The sequence below is a fragment of the Mustela nigripes genome, chromosome 17 (assembly GCF_022355385.1).
Source record: "Mustela nigripes isolate SB6536 chromosome 17, MUSNIG.SB6536, whole genome shotgun sequence".
Classification (NCBI taxonomy): domain Eukaryota; kingdom Metazoa; phylum Chordata; class Mammalia; order Carnivora; family Mustelidae; genus Mustela; species Mustela nigripes.
In genome coordinates, this window is record NC_081573.1 from 48,108,468 (window position 1) to 48,127,339 (window position 18,872).

An 18,872-nucleotide genomic window follows, 5' to 3' on the forward strand; every position below is an offset into this window, starting at 1 on the left:
AGGTTGGGGTTTTATTCTCTCATGGGTCAGTTTGAAGTTTGAGATTCTTCACTTTGAGTTGTTCAGAATCACATTGCTCCTTTTGTGTCCACGTGTGAAACAAGCCACCATTGCCAAGGTCTGTTCTGTTAGCCTATTGTCCGTGACTGTTCTAGACCTCCTGTGTGGAGGCAGCTTGGTGTAGTGTGAGGCCATACAGTGGAGTCAGGCAGGCAGAAGACATAGCTTGCTTCTCCATGTGCTTGGTAGCCCCATCTGTGAGCTGGGGTCATACCATCGGCCCACAGGGTGTGTGTGGGGTCCCACATGGAACCACATAGCACAGAACTTATCCAGGGGGCAATTCTGACTCTCTTCTTGGCTCTCCTGCTATGGGACATGAAAGCCCCCAACAAGAGTGTTGAAAGAGAACAGTGTCTAATGGGTGTTGATCTGTGTTAAAATATTTGTTACCACATGGTGAATTATTTATAGATGGACTTATGTCTAGAATTTGTTTCAAAATAACCTGGCACATGGTGGGGGGGTGGGTTGGGGTAGAGGTCAGGTAACCATATAATTTATTGTCCAGTCCTAGGCATGTTTGAGACTGAAAAAGGGGGCTCTTAATTACACAAGGATTGGAGCCTGGGTGCTTCAGTCAGTTAAGCATCCAACTCTTGGTTTCTGCTCAGATCATGATCTCATGGGTCATTCTCCCTCTGCTCTTCCCCACCACTCATGTGCACTCTCTCTCTCTCTCTCAAATAAATAAGTAAATCTTCAAAAAAAATTACACCAGGACAAGCTTAAACCAGGATTGTCCAGGCAAACCAAGACATGGCCATCCCAAGAGAAAATGAGACAGAACTGACCCTGAGTTGATCATCGTTGAAGCTGGAGGATGAGTACCTGGGAGCTCATTCTATTCTATTTTTGTTTGTCTGAAAAACTCCATAATAAAAGGGGTTTTCTTTAATTTTTGAAACATTTATTTTTAAGATTTTATTTATTTATTTGACAGAGAGAGAGAGATCACAAGTAGGCAGAGAGAGGGGGGAAGCAGGCTCCCCGCTGAGCAGAGAGCCCGATGTGGACCTCGATCCCAGGACCCTGAGATCACGACCTGAGCCAAAGGCAGAAGCCTAACCTGCTGAGCCACACAGGCGCCCCGATTTGTCTTTAATTTTAAAGAAATATATCTTTTAGACTGCTGAAGCATTCAGAAGTCCCCACCATCCAGGAAATGGCCATTGTGTCCCTAAGCAGCTCCTGCCTGGAGTAGAAGAGTCACTGGTACCCTTCCACCTCCTCTAGGCACTTCCACGTGGGGAGAAGTAGATAGAGAGGTCCAGCAGAATGAGACACCAGAGAGGATTCTAGGTCAACTGGACTTGGTTTAGCATGGGGGCAGGGCTGATGTCTTTCCCTCCTGCAGGACTTTCAAGTCCTACCCAGGTGGCAAGCTGAGCCGAGCCCTTCGCATCCGCTCCACACCGTAGTGCTGGGGGGGTGGGGGGGCATGTGATTACAATCTGCACCCTGTGTCAGAACCACGGGCTGGGCAGGAAGCAGCATGACCGCAGCGGGTTTTTAACGAACCTGCCTCATACACTCTGCACCATCCTACTTAGTTCTCAGTGTGATCCGGTGGTTGGTGGAGCCTTGAGTGGTAGAAGCTAGCCCCTGCTGGGAATGGACTCAGATATAGTCTGATGTACCCTTAATTTGTTTTCTCTTTCCAGTTGTACAGCTGGGCCTTCTTCACACAGTTCCATGAAGTGTGATATCCATACTTCCAACTGATAGTTTCAAGAGCCTATCAGATGCCGTGATCTGGGAACATAGCAGTAAAAGAAAAAGATTCCGCCTTCCAGAAGCTTATATTGAAATGGGGTGACAGATAGCAGGTGCAGCGGTGGGGAATGCTAAGAAGAATATAAAGCCCGTTGGGCTCTGGAGGGTGGATCGAGATTGGTGGCCGTTAGAGCGGTTGTCCAAGGAGGTGAGAGAGAACTAGCCAGATGTTGAGGAAAGGGCATGATAGGGGACCAAAAAGCAAGTATAACAACGTGCTGGGGGCAGGTGGAGGAGGGCCACCTTTCTCAAATGCTGCTGATTGTTGGATAATTGACTTTAGGATTCTATCATGTGGAGGTCCTTGGTAGTGGCAATTTTGGGGATTGGAGTAGTTCAAGAGGGAACAAAAGGAGAAGCAGTGTGAAGAAAGCCATGGTAGATAAGTTCTTCGCAGGTGCTCCTCATTGTAAATGGGGCTGTTGCTGAAGGTGTAGCTGGCGCTGAGAGTGCCCTGTAGGCTGCGGATGAGCGTGTGTGCATGGACTCAGTAGAGAGGGAAATTCTGTTTACTGGAACTTGTTGTAAGTGACCCTCTGGTACGCTTTAGTCAGTGTGAAATGACCCTGATATTGAGGTATGGAGCCCTCAGGGCCTGGCTCAGTTTTCTTTTTTCTGTCGGCAGTCCCTCTTCTCCATACTAAAGGTAACTCACAAGTGTTGGGACTGTTTTCAAAATACCACAAAATACCAGGTAATCTTCTGTCTGTAATCCTAATTATACAAATAGTTATTAACTTTTGGGTTATAAATCCAAACCCTTTTGACAATCTAAGTGTGTGGATGGATCCAGTGCCCAGAAAAAAACATCCCTGCCACAGAACCTGCCATATTATTTTAGGAGGTTTCGGGATCCTGTGATGTCCATTCTAGAAGTGTTCAGGTCAAGAGGCTGCACTATCAGGTATGCTGAGTAGACGCTCACTTAAGCCTAGAAGAATCATGAAAAGAATAAGAGCTCTGTGGCCTTGTTGCTTCTTTTCTTCCCTAATAGATCATCAGTTCCTTGAGGGTAGAAATTATATTCAGTCCTTTGCCATGTTTCCTTACCACTTAATAACTAGAATAAAAATGAATGGACAGACCCACTGATTGACTTGGCTGCTCATCCTACTTGAGTGTGGCAAGCAGTTGTGCAGTTGTCAGTGGTGCCCCAAGAGAGGCATGCTCCAGTAATTTTTGGTAGAGTCATGGGACCCCACGTATGCCCCCCACCTATGTCCCCCCTTTAAGATCTGATCCTTTAGGAAAATAACGAAGCCTCCTGTAACAATCTACATTCATTTCCTATTACTACTACAACGACTTATCACAAGTTTGACCACATAAATTTACTCTCATATTTTTGGAGGTTCAAGTCTGAAATGGTCTGACTGGGTTAAAATCAAGGCATTGGCAGAATTGCATCTCTTCTGGAGGTTCTAGAGCAGAACCCATAGAACCCGTTCCCTTGCCTTTTCTAGCTTCTAGAGGCTGCCTTTGTGATTACATTGGGCCTCCCTGGATAGTCTGGAATGATCTCCGATTCTAAAATCCTTAATTTATCCCATCTGCGAAGCCCTTCTTATCATGTACGCGGTATCTGGGATTAGGATGTGGACATCTTTCGGGAACCATTATTCTGCCCGTCACGCATTTGTATAGCTTTTTACACACGTTTTCATTGAATGGCTAGACAGAATTATTCCTGTTTCACAGAACAAAAGAAAAAAAAAAAGGGGAGTTCAAGGAGGCTAGGTGACTTGGCCTTGGCCATGGAACTGGTGACTCAAATGCCAGAATTCTGAGTCCAGATCCAAGTTGTTCCATTCTGTTCGGTTGCTTGTGTTTTTGATACTCTTACCTTCCACAGATTTCATTAAGTGATATTTATCAATATTTAGGTATCTGATGCCAGTACTTTGGGAAGTTGATGTACTGACGTGAAATGGGGGGATGTCAGAATCTGCAGAAAAGTCATCAAGGCAAAGACGTCAGCGTGAAGGAGGAGTTACCATTTTGAGTGGTCTTCCCATTTCACAAACATGTTAAGGGGCAGTGCAGGGTCAGCTCACTGGCTAAATATTTTATCTGCTGACACGCAGTTGATTTTACATGTTGCATCATATCACAGGCTTTTGCTTGCCCTCCTGATTACTTAACCATGACGAGACCCCTGACTTTCTTCACCTTGGATCCTAGTACTGGGAGTAAGGATTTGTAAGGTATGGCCGTGTTCCTGCCACCATGTTGGCGTCTTTCCCCTTGCTGTCCTCTCTCCATCTACCATTTTAGTCTACCAGCCTCAAAGCAATCTAAACCAGAGATGAAGAAAACCAGTACAGTAGCACACTTTATGCATCTTGATAGGGGTCATACACTATTTTAGGGAGCTTAGAATTGACGATCCTTCTAGCTTGTGCTTTGTGTCTGGAGGGTCTCTGGGGAATCCTTTTTTAACTCATCGGTTGGTCAGTACCTCCTAGCTCTCTAGGGTCTTTCCATCTCCTCTGTGGTACTCACAGCCGTGGATGACAAAAAAGCAAGGGCTGAGGCATGAAGGCCTTCTCTTACCCTTTGAGTTCCCTTTGATAAGATTGATTGTTCTACTGCTGTTAGGCTTTCAAAAACAACCCCATTCTATTCTTCTGGCCTCTTCCTCTTTAGATGCCATTTCAAAGCACAGTTGTGGCCTACAGGACTGTGTCCTCTGAGTTCCTGCTTCCATCTACTTCGGTGTTGGAGGTACAGCTGAGCAGAGGGTGCCCTGCTGGGCGGAGGCCAGGTCTAGACCCAGGCAAGAAGCCAGCCAGCATTCATTCTGCCAAATAGCCACACTCAGCCTGCAGTAGTGCCCAAGCCGGAGCTGCTCATTGTTAGGACAGGAATACAGTGGCACGTGTGCTGCATCCCGAGATTACATGGAGAGCTGTGAGGAACTTTCCAGCAGACCTCCAGGGACATGAAGGCCAGTGTTGTCAGCATCAGTAGTGCCAGGCAAATGGTGTTTTTCAGTATAAGCAGTCACTTAGATGTGAGTGTCATGTCCATTTGCCTGGTGAGTGGGATTCTGGTTGAATGTGGTATAGTAGTATGTTCAAGTATTTTCCTTCTTGTCAGTGAAATTCCTATCAGCCATATGGACACTGGGGTAGACGATGCCTTCAGGAGCTCAAAAATAAACTATTGATTTTCTCTAGATTTTGTGTGAAACTTTCCTTCTTTGTTCTTTCCCTTCCATAACTCTCCCTTTTCCCTCCAATTCTACCTCCAAAAACTTTAAAAAAAAAAAAAAAAAAAGCAAAGTTCATTAAAAGTTGATTTTTTTAAACAAATCAATCAAGGCCCCAGGATTTGAAAAAGAATATATTCAGTAGCGAAACAGGCCAGCAACAGGGTGGTTCCAAGCCCAGTCCTGGCTGGTGTCCTACTCAGACAGTGTCCGCGACTGGGAGAAGTGAGGCTCCCTTCTGTTGCTAATCAGTCCACAAATCTCTTCAGGTGTTAACTGCCCTTCTTTGCCTAGAAACCAGATTTTATTGTTTCCTTTGTCTTTTTTGAGGTCCCGTGGCCCCACTCTTTGCCACTGAATCTGTGAAGAAAAGGCAGAGGATTTTTGCCCACTCCTAAGAGTGTTCTCTGGCACTGCCTAAACACTGGAAAGCCCACCTGAGCGGTAGCTATGGGTGTTGGATCCAAGGGCCATTGGAGGCATGTGGTGTGTTAGGGATCGGAACAAAGGTGGGGCAGCCGTTGATAGGAAAGCATGGCATTCAGCTAAGGAACTAGGTATTTCCGGGCCAGACCTGTCTATCCCATTGCCTAGCTTTTGGTGATCACTAATAATCTAAGAATTTAAAGAAATTCTGGCTTGACTCCTTAGATACTATTACTCTTGTAACAGATGGTCCATCCTTCAAATAAGACATCTCTAAAATGAAAGCCAGATGTTCATCTGGAGTCCACATACACATTTGCTGAATCATGATTAGATGTCCTTAAGCTTGCCTAAGGATGCTAGCCAGGTGACGAGGGGTTATATTTGACATTCATCTCCCCTGGCCTTGATCACACTCACTCTTGGGCTTTTGCTTTTTCCATATTCACACTTGCTCAGTCTTGGGTCATCAGACCATCATGTCCCCATCACTCCCTCTTCAACAGTCCTGGGGCCTCTCTCTGGAAGAAATGAGTTGTAGTGTCAAAGGAAAGAGAACCGATTAGTCGCCATAGCTCCTGTTCTGGCGAATGCCTTTCCTCTTCTTCACTTGGCTGCTGCTGGGCTCCCCCTGCTGAGAGTCGCTGTAGCACCTGCGTGGGTCTGATGTCATCAGGCACGGATCCATGTGCACACCCTGCAGGTCTTTGCTCTGTGCCCTCTGTAGATACCGTCACTGAGCCTGTTCTCATTTGTAGTAAACGAACAGGAATAAATAAATGTATCGGGTATATCGTTGGGATTGGTCTATACATATTTTTAAATATCCATATATGTATTTCTCATATATTCACTGATTCTAATTTGATTATGATTTAACAACTCAAAAATCAAGATGTATCCTATAATCACATCTTATAGTTAGCAGCAGGGTTTTGGGGGTTTTTTCCTCTCTTAAAGGTTTATAATGATGTCTCTTTAAATTGATGGCATCTTCGGATCCACAGAATATGTGTGGTCAGCTCATTTTCCATTGCTTTGCCTGAAGAACAGGCAAAGAAATGAAACAGGGAGATCTAACAGTTCGCCTCAGTATATTTGAGCTGAACTGAGCGCAGCCTAGTAAAATGGCCACCCCACGTTCCACATGTCTTTTTCTCCACACAGAACACTCATACATCCATCTTTGGTTGGACTTTAAAACAAACTGGGCACTATACAAATATTGCTAAGTAGCTTGCACAAGGCCACCTGGCTAGTGCAAGGGAGAGCCTCCTTCTTCTGACTCCTGATAGGATTTTCTTTCCTCCAAACCAGTCAGCCCAGAGTCCAGAAACAGCAAAAACACGTTGGGGGTAGAATATACCGTGCTTGGAATAGAGAATGGAGATCACTACTGAGAGAATCTCTATAGTAGGTGAAAGTTGGAAATTCAGACACCCACAGAAGAAAAAAGCTAAGCACAATATATGATCACTATAGAATACATAGACATTGAAAATGATAAGTATGTGGATTGTTGCTGATGCAAGGAAGGATGTATATTTAAAAAGCAAAATATAAATATCCAGACAGAGAGGATTCTGGGAAGGTAGTGCCTGTAATGCATGTCTCCTCTTTTTGACTTACAGTGCCAGCTCTTTCCCTCTTCGAGCCAAGCAGTGGGGCAAGCAGTCATGGCCCAGGAGTTAGAAAGGCTTAGCTCCTGAGAAAATGCTTAGACACAGCATGAAGGTGGAGATTGGAGATGATAAGATACCTGGAAGATGTACAAGACATTTGACATACAAGTAATAGGAATAATGGAAGGAAAAGAATGTAGAGGAAGAATGTATTGGTCAGGATAGGCTAGAACTAGGTCGATAATGTAATAACAAATAAACTCAGTAGTTTAAACTCAACAAATTCATTTTTTCCCCACACTACAGTATCCAGTACAGGTCATGGCTATGTTGGGGGTTGGAGGGAAGAGGTGCACGGAGTAGTGGTCTGCTCATTGTTATTTAGGAACCTAAGGTGGTGGGCTGCAGCACAGGACTGTGGTAAATCATGAGCTAGTGCTTAAAGTCTGCTTGGCAGTGCATAGATTACTCCTACTCACATTTCCCTAGCCATAGCAAATCACAACCTCACCTTTAACTTCGAAGGGGGTAGGCAAGTACAATCCTACTGTAATATATAGCTAGAAGGAGGAACACTAGAAATACTTGGTGGACAGCCCTCATGCCTTACCACGAGGGGAATGACTAAGGCACATCTAAGCATATCCTATAAAATGTCTGAACCCTAAGGATGAAAGGAAAAATCTCTCAAGCTTTCTGTCCAAAGGAACATATTATTTACAAGGGGAAAAGAACCACACTGGTGGTTCAAATTTTCTATTTGCTACACCAAAAAGCCAGAATATGGTAGAATTTTTATCCATAGACCATTGAGGAAAAAAAGGAAAACAACGATCCTATACTCAGGTAGACTTTTATTAGCATAGTATTAGAAGTCTTAGTCAGAGCAATTAGGCAAGAAAAAGAAATAAAAGTCATCCAAATTGGAAAGGAAAAAGTAAAGTATCAGATGATGTAAAATTGTATAGAAAACCCTAAAGCCTCCACCAAAAAATTGTTTTACCTAATAAACAAATTCATTAGTCAGTGACATATCCAAAAATGAAATTAAGAAAACTATTCTATTTACAATAGCATCAAGAACAATTACTTAGGAATAAATTTAACCAAGGAGGTAAAATATTTGTACACCAAAAGCTCTAAGACACTGACGAAACAAACTGAAGAAGACAAATAAAAAGATACTCCGTGTTCATCGATTGAAAGAATGTATGTTGTTAAAATGGGATTTTCACATTCAGTGCAATCCATATCAAAATTCCAGTAGGATTTTTCACAAAAAATAGGAAAAACAATCCTAAAATGTGTATGAAGCCATAAAAAATCCCGAATAGCCAAAGCATTCTTGAGAAAGAAGAATAAAGCCAGAGGTATCACACTTCCTGATTTCAAACTATGTTGCTAAGCTATTGTAATCAAAACAGTATGGTATTGGCATAAAAACAGATACATAGACCAGTGGAACAGAATAGAGGCCAAAAATAAACCCATGCATGTACGGTCAATTAATTTTTTACAAAGCACGGAGAATACACAATGGGGAAAGGATAGTCTGTTCAGTGGTGTTAGGAAAATTGGTTATCCACATGCAAAAGAATGAAACTGGATCCCTTACATCATACACAAAAATCAACTCAGAATGGATTAAAGACATTAGTATAAGACCTGAAACCATAAAATCCTGCAATTTATGATTGAAATTTGTAAGAGAGCATGTCCCCACTGTCACCTGCCACTCCTGGTACTTACTGTGCTTGTGAAATTGACTATCACTGTCCTAACACACCCAAGTTCTCGGGCACCTGTCTCCCCATCGGAGGGGCCTTCCTTGACCACTGTAGCTAAATTAGTGCATGCATGCACGCGCACATACACACACACACACCCTCACTGCTTGCTACTTTTTTGGTGATTTATGATGAAAATTTCAAACATACAGGAAAATGGAAAGAAATTTCACTTAGGCATCATTTTATGATACATTTCATTTCAGTGCACATCAGTACATGTTGCTTTAAAATGCTTCAGCACGTGTATCATTAACTACAGTTCAGTATTTGCTTAATTTTTTTTATGGTTGTGGTAAAATATAAAAACAATGAAATTTCAAATCTTAACTGTCCATTCATTGAAATTTGAATTCATTGAATTCAATTTTGAATTTTTACACATGCATATGTGTAACCCAAACCCTCTTCATGATATAGAACATTTCATCACCCCCAAAAGGGCTCTCATCCCCTTTTCAGTTCATTTCTGCCCAAACTGCTACCTCCCAGAGACGGGCAGTGTTTTGATTTTTTCCACTACAGAATTTTCCCTGTTATAAACTTCATACATCTGGAATCATAATATGTGCTCTTTTGTGTCCTTCCTCAGCATATTTTTCGTATCTGTCCATGTGGTTGCATGTATCAGTAGTGCTTGCTTTGTATAGCCAAGTGGTGTTCCATTGTATTCCATCAAGCCACAGTTTGTGTACCTGTTCCGTTGATAGACAGTTGAGTTATTTCCAGTTTTTGCTTGTCATGAATAAACCTGTGATGCAAATTCTTACAAACATCTATTTGTAGACATAAGTCTTCATTTCTTTTGGGTAATTATGTAAATGAGGAATTGTTTAGGTCAGGCCGCGTATATGTTTTGTTGTATAAAGAACTCCCAGACTGCTTCCCAAAGTGGCTCCTGCCAACAATCCGTGAGAGTTCTAGTTGCTCTACACTGTTGCCAGTATTTTAAATTTTACTGTTTGGCAATTGAGTAAATAGATGCATTGGGGTTCTCCAGAGAAGCAGAGCCAATGGTCAGGGGAAGGAGAAAGGGAAAGAGAGAGAACGTGATTTATTGTAAGGAATTGGCTCATGCAGTTATGGAAACTAAGAAATTCCATGATCTGTCATCTGCAAGCTCAAGATCCAGGAATGCTTTCTGGAGTTAGTTGCAGTTTGAGTCTGAAGGCCAGAGAACCAGGAGAACCAATACTGTACATCCCGGTCTGACGACAGAAGACAAGTGTCCCAGATCAGCCAGGCAGACAGCTCAGAGCCTCTTTTTCTCCATCTTTTATTCTGTTCAGCATTTCCAATGGATTGGATGATGCCCGCCAGCCTAGGGGTAGGCAGTCAGCTTTATTGAGTCTACCAATTCAAATGTTAATTTCATCCAGGAACACCCTCACACACACCTAGAAATTATGTCTAAGCAGATATTTGGGCACCCCATGATGCAGCCAAGTTGACACATAGAGTTAACCATCACAACAGACATGTTAAAATACATACACACGCGCGCGTGCGCGCGTGCACACGCGCACACACACACATTAAACTGGTTCTAGGTGTCAGTGTGGCTGTGTCCTCTAATAGCCACTTACGAGAATTCTCTTGGCTCCTGAGGCAACAGGTAAGCCTCAGTCCCTGGAATGGAACTGCGGAAGGCAAGTCCGGAAGAGAGGTGTTGTTAAAAGAAGCAAGTCAGAACTGCTGGGCCTTTTCCTAGTCCAGAATGTTCTTTAGGCAGGCATGCCTCACCAACTCATAAATTGTGCCTTGGTGTCCAGTTATGTCTCAGAGGTTGTGTGGGAAAGTATGTGTGAAGAATGTGATATCCGCAGCCTCTGCTCTTGGGGACATGTCTCTTCGGCAGTTAGAAATGTCAAAGAAAGTCATCCATGTTACCCCTTGATCTTTTTCCTGTAATCCCATTTTACAGGGGCCCCCGGGTGCCTTAGTCAGTTAACATCTGCCTTCAGCTCAGTTCATGATCCCAGGGTTCTGGGGTAGAGCCTGAGTTATTGGGCTCCCTGCCCTGCAGGGGGAGTCTGCTTCTTCCCCCGCCCTCTGGTGTTCCCCCTACTTGTGCATGTTCTTTGTCTGTCGCTGTCTCTCTCTCTCTCTCTCTCAAATAAATAAATAAAATCTTTTTTTAAAATCCCATTTTAGCAAATCATTTGGTCAAGTCCCACTTCACAGACAAGCCCCACAGGATGTGAGAGGAAAGATCCAGGCTGGAAACTAGGAACTGAACCGTGGGGACAAGGTGTTGAGGGTGGGGTTAGGGGAATGTTCATCCGCCCCCCTTCCCTGAGACAGAAGGCCCTGCCTGGACGGCCTGGCTTCCTTTTCCCTGGTTGCTTCTTCAGATTCTTCTCCCTTTAGGTGATCCCAGAGACAGGCAGAACTGGGGCAGCGTTAAAATAGCGCATCAGCCTAGGAGGGAGGGTCAGGGAGGGAACTGGGGCAACACGAGGAGCACACGTCCCGCCCGAGAAATCAGGTCTTAAAGGAGAAGGTTGCAGTTTTGGGAACTGAGAAAAACTGATTTACATCACAAGGTGGATGTTGTGGAGGACTGAGAGGGTGGTGACCTGAGCCAGTTGCTCCTGTCCCCCCTCGGTTGCCTTGTCAGTCCTGGAAGGACCCGGGTGCAGGCAGAGGCTGACCATACATGACTGTGTGTGCGCCCCGGGGTCTCTGCGGGTTCATCTAGCAGGGGGCTTACGCTGCCCTTGTGGCTACAGGGGTCCAGGCCCTGCACTGGGTGCCGAGTGGAGGTTTGTCTTCTGCCAGGCGCAATGGTTTGTAGACCAGCTGAGGATTCCCCCGTTTACGCAATCTGCTGTTGAAAGACAGGAAGCAGCTGGGCTCTGGCTGATCACACACTCGTGGGCTGTTCTGGCTGTATAATTCTGAGCGGCTCTGATGACGAGAAAGAGCAGAAGTGAGGTCCCCATCAGAAGGGCTCCTCTCAACTGGGGTAGAGGAATCCTGTGGCAGCGTCTGCTTGGCAGAGCCCATCCTGGGTAGAATCGGCAGGTTACAGGCAAATTCCCCTTGGTGCCCTGTCATTCGTCCCTTCCTCATTTTGAGAGGTTGGCAGAGAAGGGCTAGGAACCGTGTAACTTCCGTGCCTCTGCCACAGCCTGGTGGGAGCACATGACGACTGAGAGGAACCGCGCTCAGACTTGGCCAGCAAGCTGGGGGCGGTGAGTGAAGCCGGCCCTTCACTCTGTTCAAATTAAAGACCCAACGTGTGCAGGGCGCTGCTTCTGACAGAAAATAAGATCGGGAGAGGGAGAGTGGCCGGGTGCGTGTGCTGCCTGCCTCCCAGCTCCCGGGGTGCAGTGGGCAGTCAGGTCTCAGGGGCAGGCAGGGAGCACCTGTCCCAAAGACTCTACTGTAGCTTTCTCATGAAGGAAAAGAAAGCATCTCGTGCACACACTTCTTGAGGGCTGATGAAGGGCTCTCCTGAAATTGGAGTCAATCTCATCAGTTGGGCGACTTCGTGAGCCTTTGTCTTTGTCCACGGGCTGATTTCAATTTGGCTCGAACTTTTTTCCAAAATGGTATCAAAATTTCCTAGATACTTTAACCTCCCGGTAGTTCATAAGGATCACAGTATGTATCATTCCATAGCTCTGTTGATGCTAAATTGTGACTGGACATTTACAAGAAAAGGTTGGGGCAGTAGAGTGGTAGCACCCGTCTGAATCATGGGATGACCTTCCAGGAAAGAAGGTGGGGACATCAGTTATTCCCCCTTCCCTCTTGTCTTTTATTTTCCGTTTCAAAGGTGATTTGCAAACTCGGCCTTTTAACCCCCAGTGTTACAGGCGTCAAGTAGAGAGCACAGCTCTGTCCTTCCATGTGAGCAATGCCCAGGAGGAAAAAAAAATGGCCGATTGCTTCCGTGTATGGGATTATCCAGGCCCACGTGCTTCAGAAGAAAGTGCTGGGACAGTGTGGAGGATTTGAAGTTATTATTTCGTAATACCCAGCATCTGTGTGGCATTCATGTTCCCTTTGCCGTAGCACGCCATCCTCCTATACCAGCCCTCCTGTCGCCCAGCTCGGCAAGCAGGGCACACGCCAGGCGGTGAGGCTTCCTGGGCGCTGTGTGCCAGCTCTGCGAGGTCGAGCTCACGGCAGTACCCCCTCCGTCACCCCGTCAGTGAGGAGACACACACAGCCCAGTGGCTGCTCACAGGGACCACTCAGTGCCCTCGAGCTGCTGTTGGTCACCCGCTGCAAGAGTGGGAGCCACAGGCTGAACGGGGAGCCTCATTCCACATGGGGTTTAGCAAAGTGCCGCGTGTGATGCTCCAGAAGTGCACAGGGAGCCAGTGGGACAAGGAGAGGTGGCCACTCCCTCCCTACCCGCTCTGCAGGCCCACTCTGCGTGACCTATGGCCTCTGTGCCCTGCTGCTCCGCCATCCCCAACCCCCGTCTCCTGGCCCCCCAAACCCTTCCCCAGTCCTCCTTCCTCCTTCCTCATTCCGTGCTGCTGGGCTGGATGATACATTTGATTAGCTGCTTCCTCGGGCACTTGCAGTCTTCTCACCTCATCCGATCCTTGCAAGAGAGAGGCCAAGTCCTCTTTCTTTCCGATGAGAACACAGAGGTCCAGGGAGTGGAGATTACTTAACCACATCTCGAAGCTGGAAAACCCAAGTCATCTTGTCATTTCCTACTCATGTAATAGTCTGTGAGTTCTTTTTTAATCCTTAATCCTGCCCCCCATTCCAGAGGAAGGTCTCACAAGTGGCACTAACCCTGCTTTTGCTAAAATGTAGGTCTCTTCCTACCACGGCGCTGCTTCCTCTCCCGATGTAATGTTTCCTGACCCACCTCTTCTTAAAACCCTGTTCTGAGGTGTTTTCCCGGTACCACTGTGCAGTTAACCCAGTTTCAACCCTGTCTCCCCAGAGATAACATCAGACCGCACAGGTTAAGGGCTCCGTCCCCTGAGACTGCCCCCCATTTCAGACACCAGTCACAAGTTCAGGTTGTCACCTCTGCTTCTGCCTGACTGCACTTAGTGAGATGTTCCCATGATCCCCTCTCAAGTTTGTTTAATTTGCTAGAGCAACTCACAAGACTCAGAGAAACATTTTACTTACTTGATGACCATTTTATTATAGAAGGATATAACTCAGGAACAGCCAGATGGAAGAGATGCAGAGGACAAGACATAGGGACAAGGCATGGAGCCCCCATATCCTGTCCTGGGGTGCCAACCCCCCTGAATCTTCATGTATTCACCGCCCTGGAAGCTGTCTGACCCCCATCCTCTGGGGGGTCTATGGAGGCTTCATTACACAAGTATAATTGATGGAATCAGTGGCCATTGGTGACCAACTCCATCTCCAGCCCCCTCCCCTCCCCAGGGGTTGAAGGGTGCGACGAAAAGTTCCGATCCTCTAATCAGCTGGTTGGTTCCCCTTGCAACTAGCCTCCATCTTTAGTTTAGCAAGGAAGTTTCCCAGAGTCACCTCATTAACATAAATTTTGGTGCGTTTGAAAGGGACTTGTTATGAGTAACAAGACGTTCCTTTCACATTACAGCTCTGGAGCTATTTGGGAACCAGTGACAAAAGACCAAATACTACTGGTCTTATAATGTTAGGAAATTCCCAGGGTGTTAGGAACTCTGTGCCAGGAAGGGGATGAAGACCAAATACATAGTTCTTACTGTAAATCACAATATCACGTGTAGTCGGCTTGTTCTTCCTGGATAGAAAGGATTTTCAGTGGCCTAAGAAATCTGACCCGCCTCAGCCCCGCCCCTTCAAGTGTTTGAGCCTGAGTCTTCTTCAAGGCCTCTTTCTCTTTACAATGAGGGCACTGGCCTAACCCTGGGAGTCTCACCTTGGTTTGTTTTTCTGGGACATAAATGTCCAATGACGTTTCCTTGTAGACCTTCTCGTTGGGTGGCCTACTTCCCAGTACCTTAGCTATAACTCAACTCCCTGTCCTGCATTCAAGGAGTCATGTTAGGACACGGGGGTGATTGATGCTATTATAGTGATAACCATGAACCTGTTCTAGGTTATCAGAAAAGCAAGTAATGCGGGGCATAAGGCCTCCTCTCAGTAGTAATAGTTCACGTCAGTATTCCCAGCAACTGTATCAGGCCCTGGTTTTGGAGGAGCTGGTCCAGGGCACATCCAGCCTGACGTGCTCTCAGCTGTGAGCCCTCAGCCTGCAGACAGGGTGCTTACGTGTAACAAGTTGAAACTAGAAATGTCCTATAGTCATTTAAGGTGTCACAAAACCTTGGTCTTTTGAGCCTGAAAAAAAGGTGGAAGAACTCTGAAGAAAAAGAGACAATCTCCCAATGGTTGGTAATTCTGTGGAATGTTTCTTAATATTAGTTTATGGGCATGAGGGCAGATTCAAGGCTGCAGAGGGACTTAGGGTAGATGTGAAGACATCCTCATTGTACAAGACTCAAGTTCCTTACTTTCCTGTCCACCACATGTGTCACACTGGGTCTGTAGATTTCTGACCTGGGTTAGAAGAGAATCAGCCTGGCACATCTGAGATCTGGTTTTGCCAGAAAACAGGGGATGGACCCTCTGCCCACCATGTTTCTTATCAGTTTTCTGGCTTTGTTATTAATGGATTCATAACCCACCTAGAGATCAGAAAGTATAGCCCTTGCTCAAAGCTTGGCCAGGATCCTTGGATTGATAGCACTTGCAAGACTTTTTAGCTGAGACACAGGATGCCCACGATCTTTGAGGAAAGGGGTCAGGGGAATAGGGACTGTGCCCCGAAGTCTGAGGTCCACTTTGTCCATAGTTAACTGGACACTGGATTTTCTGTCTCGTCCTATAGTTCATTGTCACTGAAAAGAGGAGGTTTTGGAGAAGACTTTGAGCAAAGTGCTTATGCCCTACATGGGGACACAGGAGCTGGCTTGCTTCCTGTCTCTACACCTGCAGCTCTCAAAGTCCAGGGCTCCCATATAGAGTGAGCAAGGCCCTGGGAAGAAAAGTGTGACCTCCTCCGCTGTCCAGGAGCAGCTAACAGTCAATATGAGCCCTCCACCTCTTACCTGTTTCATAGGAAGTGTTGCCGATAGATATTACCAGCGTCCAGTGAAACTGGGCATAGAATGCTTTGGAAAGTTAACAGGAGAGTCAGATTTTCACAACAAGATTTAGATGTGCTGTATTGAACCTAGGAAATCCAAGCTTGGGGACAAGTAGGAATTATGGTCACAAAAGGGAGAAGCTGCAATGTGTGAAATTTGATGTGGACAAATGAGTAATAACTTTCCAGTGGTATTAGATCATTTTGGTAGAATGGAGCAGAATTGATCATTTGAAAATAATTTCAAAAATAAAATGGGGGAAAATTGGAAATTTTTTATCTTTAAGGTGTTTATTAAAAAAATAAGTCAAGGGACTGTGTTCGTTTAATCGAGTTTAGCTCAGAAGATTCTCGGCGGAAATCTCCCAATACTGGTACAGTTCTGACTGAACTGCCCAGATGTATGAGCAATCCAGACTCCCATGGCGGTGGGACGGCGGGGTCACACCACCCTGTGTTCGCCGGATCTTGTGCAACAGCTGTTACTCTTAGTGGCACACGGCCAAGGCGCGCGTGGCATCTGGGAGTGCTCCAGAGGGCCACCCTGCTGCTCCACACTCTCAGAGGACAGCTGCCTGAGCAACAGGGAGGCCCGGTGGGACGGAGGTGCTACCTGGTTCGGGGGGCAGGGGCGGGCAGGTGAAGGATGCACATGCTGAGCTGACTGCTGTCAGGCTTCCTCCCACAGGTGCCCAGCCCAGTGGTTTGAGGGCTGTGAGGAGGAGGGCTATTCCACGCTTTGCATCCCTGCCTATGCCTGCTGTCCACTGGAGCCCCTTGGGAAAGGGTCTAAAGGAAAATAAAACTCAAACCAGCCCGGGGCCTCGGGATAAGATTCGCCAAGGGGCCTGGCAGGGATCGCACTGGCGGGACAGTGGGCGTTGGGAGGTTGTGATAAAATAACAGAAGGAACGAAGGAGGGATCGGGTCTAGGGTCTGTCTAGATTGTAGTCCTCCACGTTGGCCCTGAACCCCCTGACCATAGCTGTCTTGGGGCCTCTGTGTTGGTTGTGGGTGTGCTTGGCTTGGAGGAAGTGTTTCATACTGTTCTCCTCTCTTGCAGGTTTCAAGTGCCCCATTTGTTCCAAGTCTGTGGCTTCTGATGAGATGGAAATGCACTTTATAATGTGTCTGAGCAAACCTCGCCTCTCCTACAACGGTAAGGATTTGGTGGGGGGCCCTCCAAAGGAGAGTCTTCAGTTCGTGCGGCTCTGGGCAGCGTTGCCACCCCGTTCTCCGGCAGGAGCGCCTGCGTGGTGTTGAGGAACTGACTGTTCAAGGGATCTTGGTGCAGCAGCTGGGAAGGAAGCAGAGCAGAACAGGAAGGCAGGCCCAGGGGTCAGGCCTGCGGCCCTGGACAGGCTCTCAGTGTGCTCAGTTAGGCCTTTGCCCATTTATGCACCTGCCATTGGGGGCCTGGGGAGGACGCCCCCTCCTTAGGGGAGGAGGCTTTGGTGCCCCTGGTGTGCACAGCACAATAGCTTCAGCGAGCGGACACCCTTCAGAAAATAAAATGCTGACCTGCCACCTAGTTAGTCCACCAAGGCCACACTGCTTCCCACCTTGGAGGCTGCCTCAGAGCTGAGCAGTGGGGTGCAACAGGGAGTGCAACAGGGGGTAGAATCACCAGGCCAGGCCGTCCCATGAAACACGCAACCTCTGCGGACGAAGGAAGTGTCAGCATGGGCCTGGTATGCTGTGGGTCAAGATTTGGGACCCAGCCAATCTGAATTCAAAGTCTGCCTCCATCACTTCGAGACTATACAGTCTTACACAAGCTGCTCAGCATAGCAGAGCCTTGGTTTTCTGTCCATGAAATGGGACTGTCAAGGGTCAGTGGTCAGGAAGTTACAGCAGCCATTGATTGAGACAGTCACCCTCAAAGATGTGAACCCCTCTTGAGTTTCCTCTTGTCATTTTCCAGAGTGGACTGACCTCTCTTTAGTGCTGGGTCCTGTGGGCTGCCAGCAGCTCTCTGGTCTTCCACTGTTACGTGCTTAATCTGGTCTCCAGACCACGTTCACCAGAGAAATTCGTCTTCTACCAGAGCAGGCGCTGGATTGGAGGAGGTTGTGTCCCAGCCCTGTCACTGGGCTGCTCCCTGGGGTTGAAGTCAGAGCAGCACTCGGGAAGGGTTCAGCGAGTTCTCAGTCTGTGGACTGGATGGGAGGTGAGCCTGGGATCACTTGAGCCCCGTCCTGACAATGAAAGTGTCCCGGGTAGACTCTCCTTCCAGAGCTGTGCTTGGCCTCCTGCCTCCTCAGACCCAGATGCACTCCTGCCTCCACACAACGTTAGTCTAGGGAGGCCCGATGATTCCAGATTGCTCCTACAAAGTGCATCTGACAAATCTGATCTACTCCTGCTCCTAAAAGCACACCCTACTATTCTTTTATCTCTTACTTACTTGCTTAGCCGAAATTTCTGCATGCATGTGGGTAGGCTAGTTACCTTCTTGTCCCAGCCACCCTCAGTCAGTCATACTTGGTGGGGTCAGAGGCTGCAAGACAAGTTGTGGGCCCTGCCCCCACCCCCGGTGCTCCCATCCTCTCTATTTCCCACCTGGTACCCAGGAAGCCCCTGTTCTACCCTGAGGACACCCTCTCCCTGTCCCAGGACACTGACTGCTGCCATTCTCTGAAACATTGTCATGTGAGCTCTGGGCTTCCTGTCAGACTCGTCAGTGCACGTTCCTTAAAGGATGCTCCAGCTCCACTTGGTTCTGCCCCTCGTCTCTGCCTGGGACCATGGAGGGTGTCGAGTCTTCTCCTGTTGCCCACAGCCCTCCCCAGCCATGGCCTCAGAAACTGTGTTCACTCATTCTCCACATGTGCATAGCCCTCATGAAGACCGCTTTTTGTCCTGTGGGTGGCTGGGGAGAGTTCTCTGTAGACACTGCC

At 47.0% G+C, this 18,872-nt stretch overlaps 1 protein-coding gene across 2 annotated transcripts in view; it reads left to right on the forward strand.

Moving 5' to 3' along the window:
• ZNRF1 (zinc and ring finger 1) overlaps window positions 1-18,872 on the forward strand; it is a 99,463-nt gene that overhangs the window by 68,509 nt on the left and 12,082 nt on the right. For both annotated transcript variants that reach the window (XM_059381459.1, XM_059381458.1), the window contains exon 2: window positions 17,036-17,131. In XM_059381459.1, coding sequence (XP_059237442.1) covers window positions 17,036-17,131 — 96 coding nt within the window. The remainder of the gene's footprint in view (window positions 1-17,035; window positions 17,132-18,872) is intronic.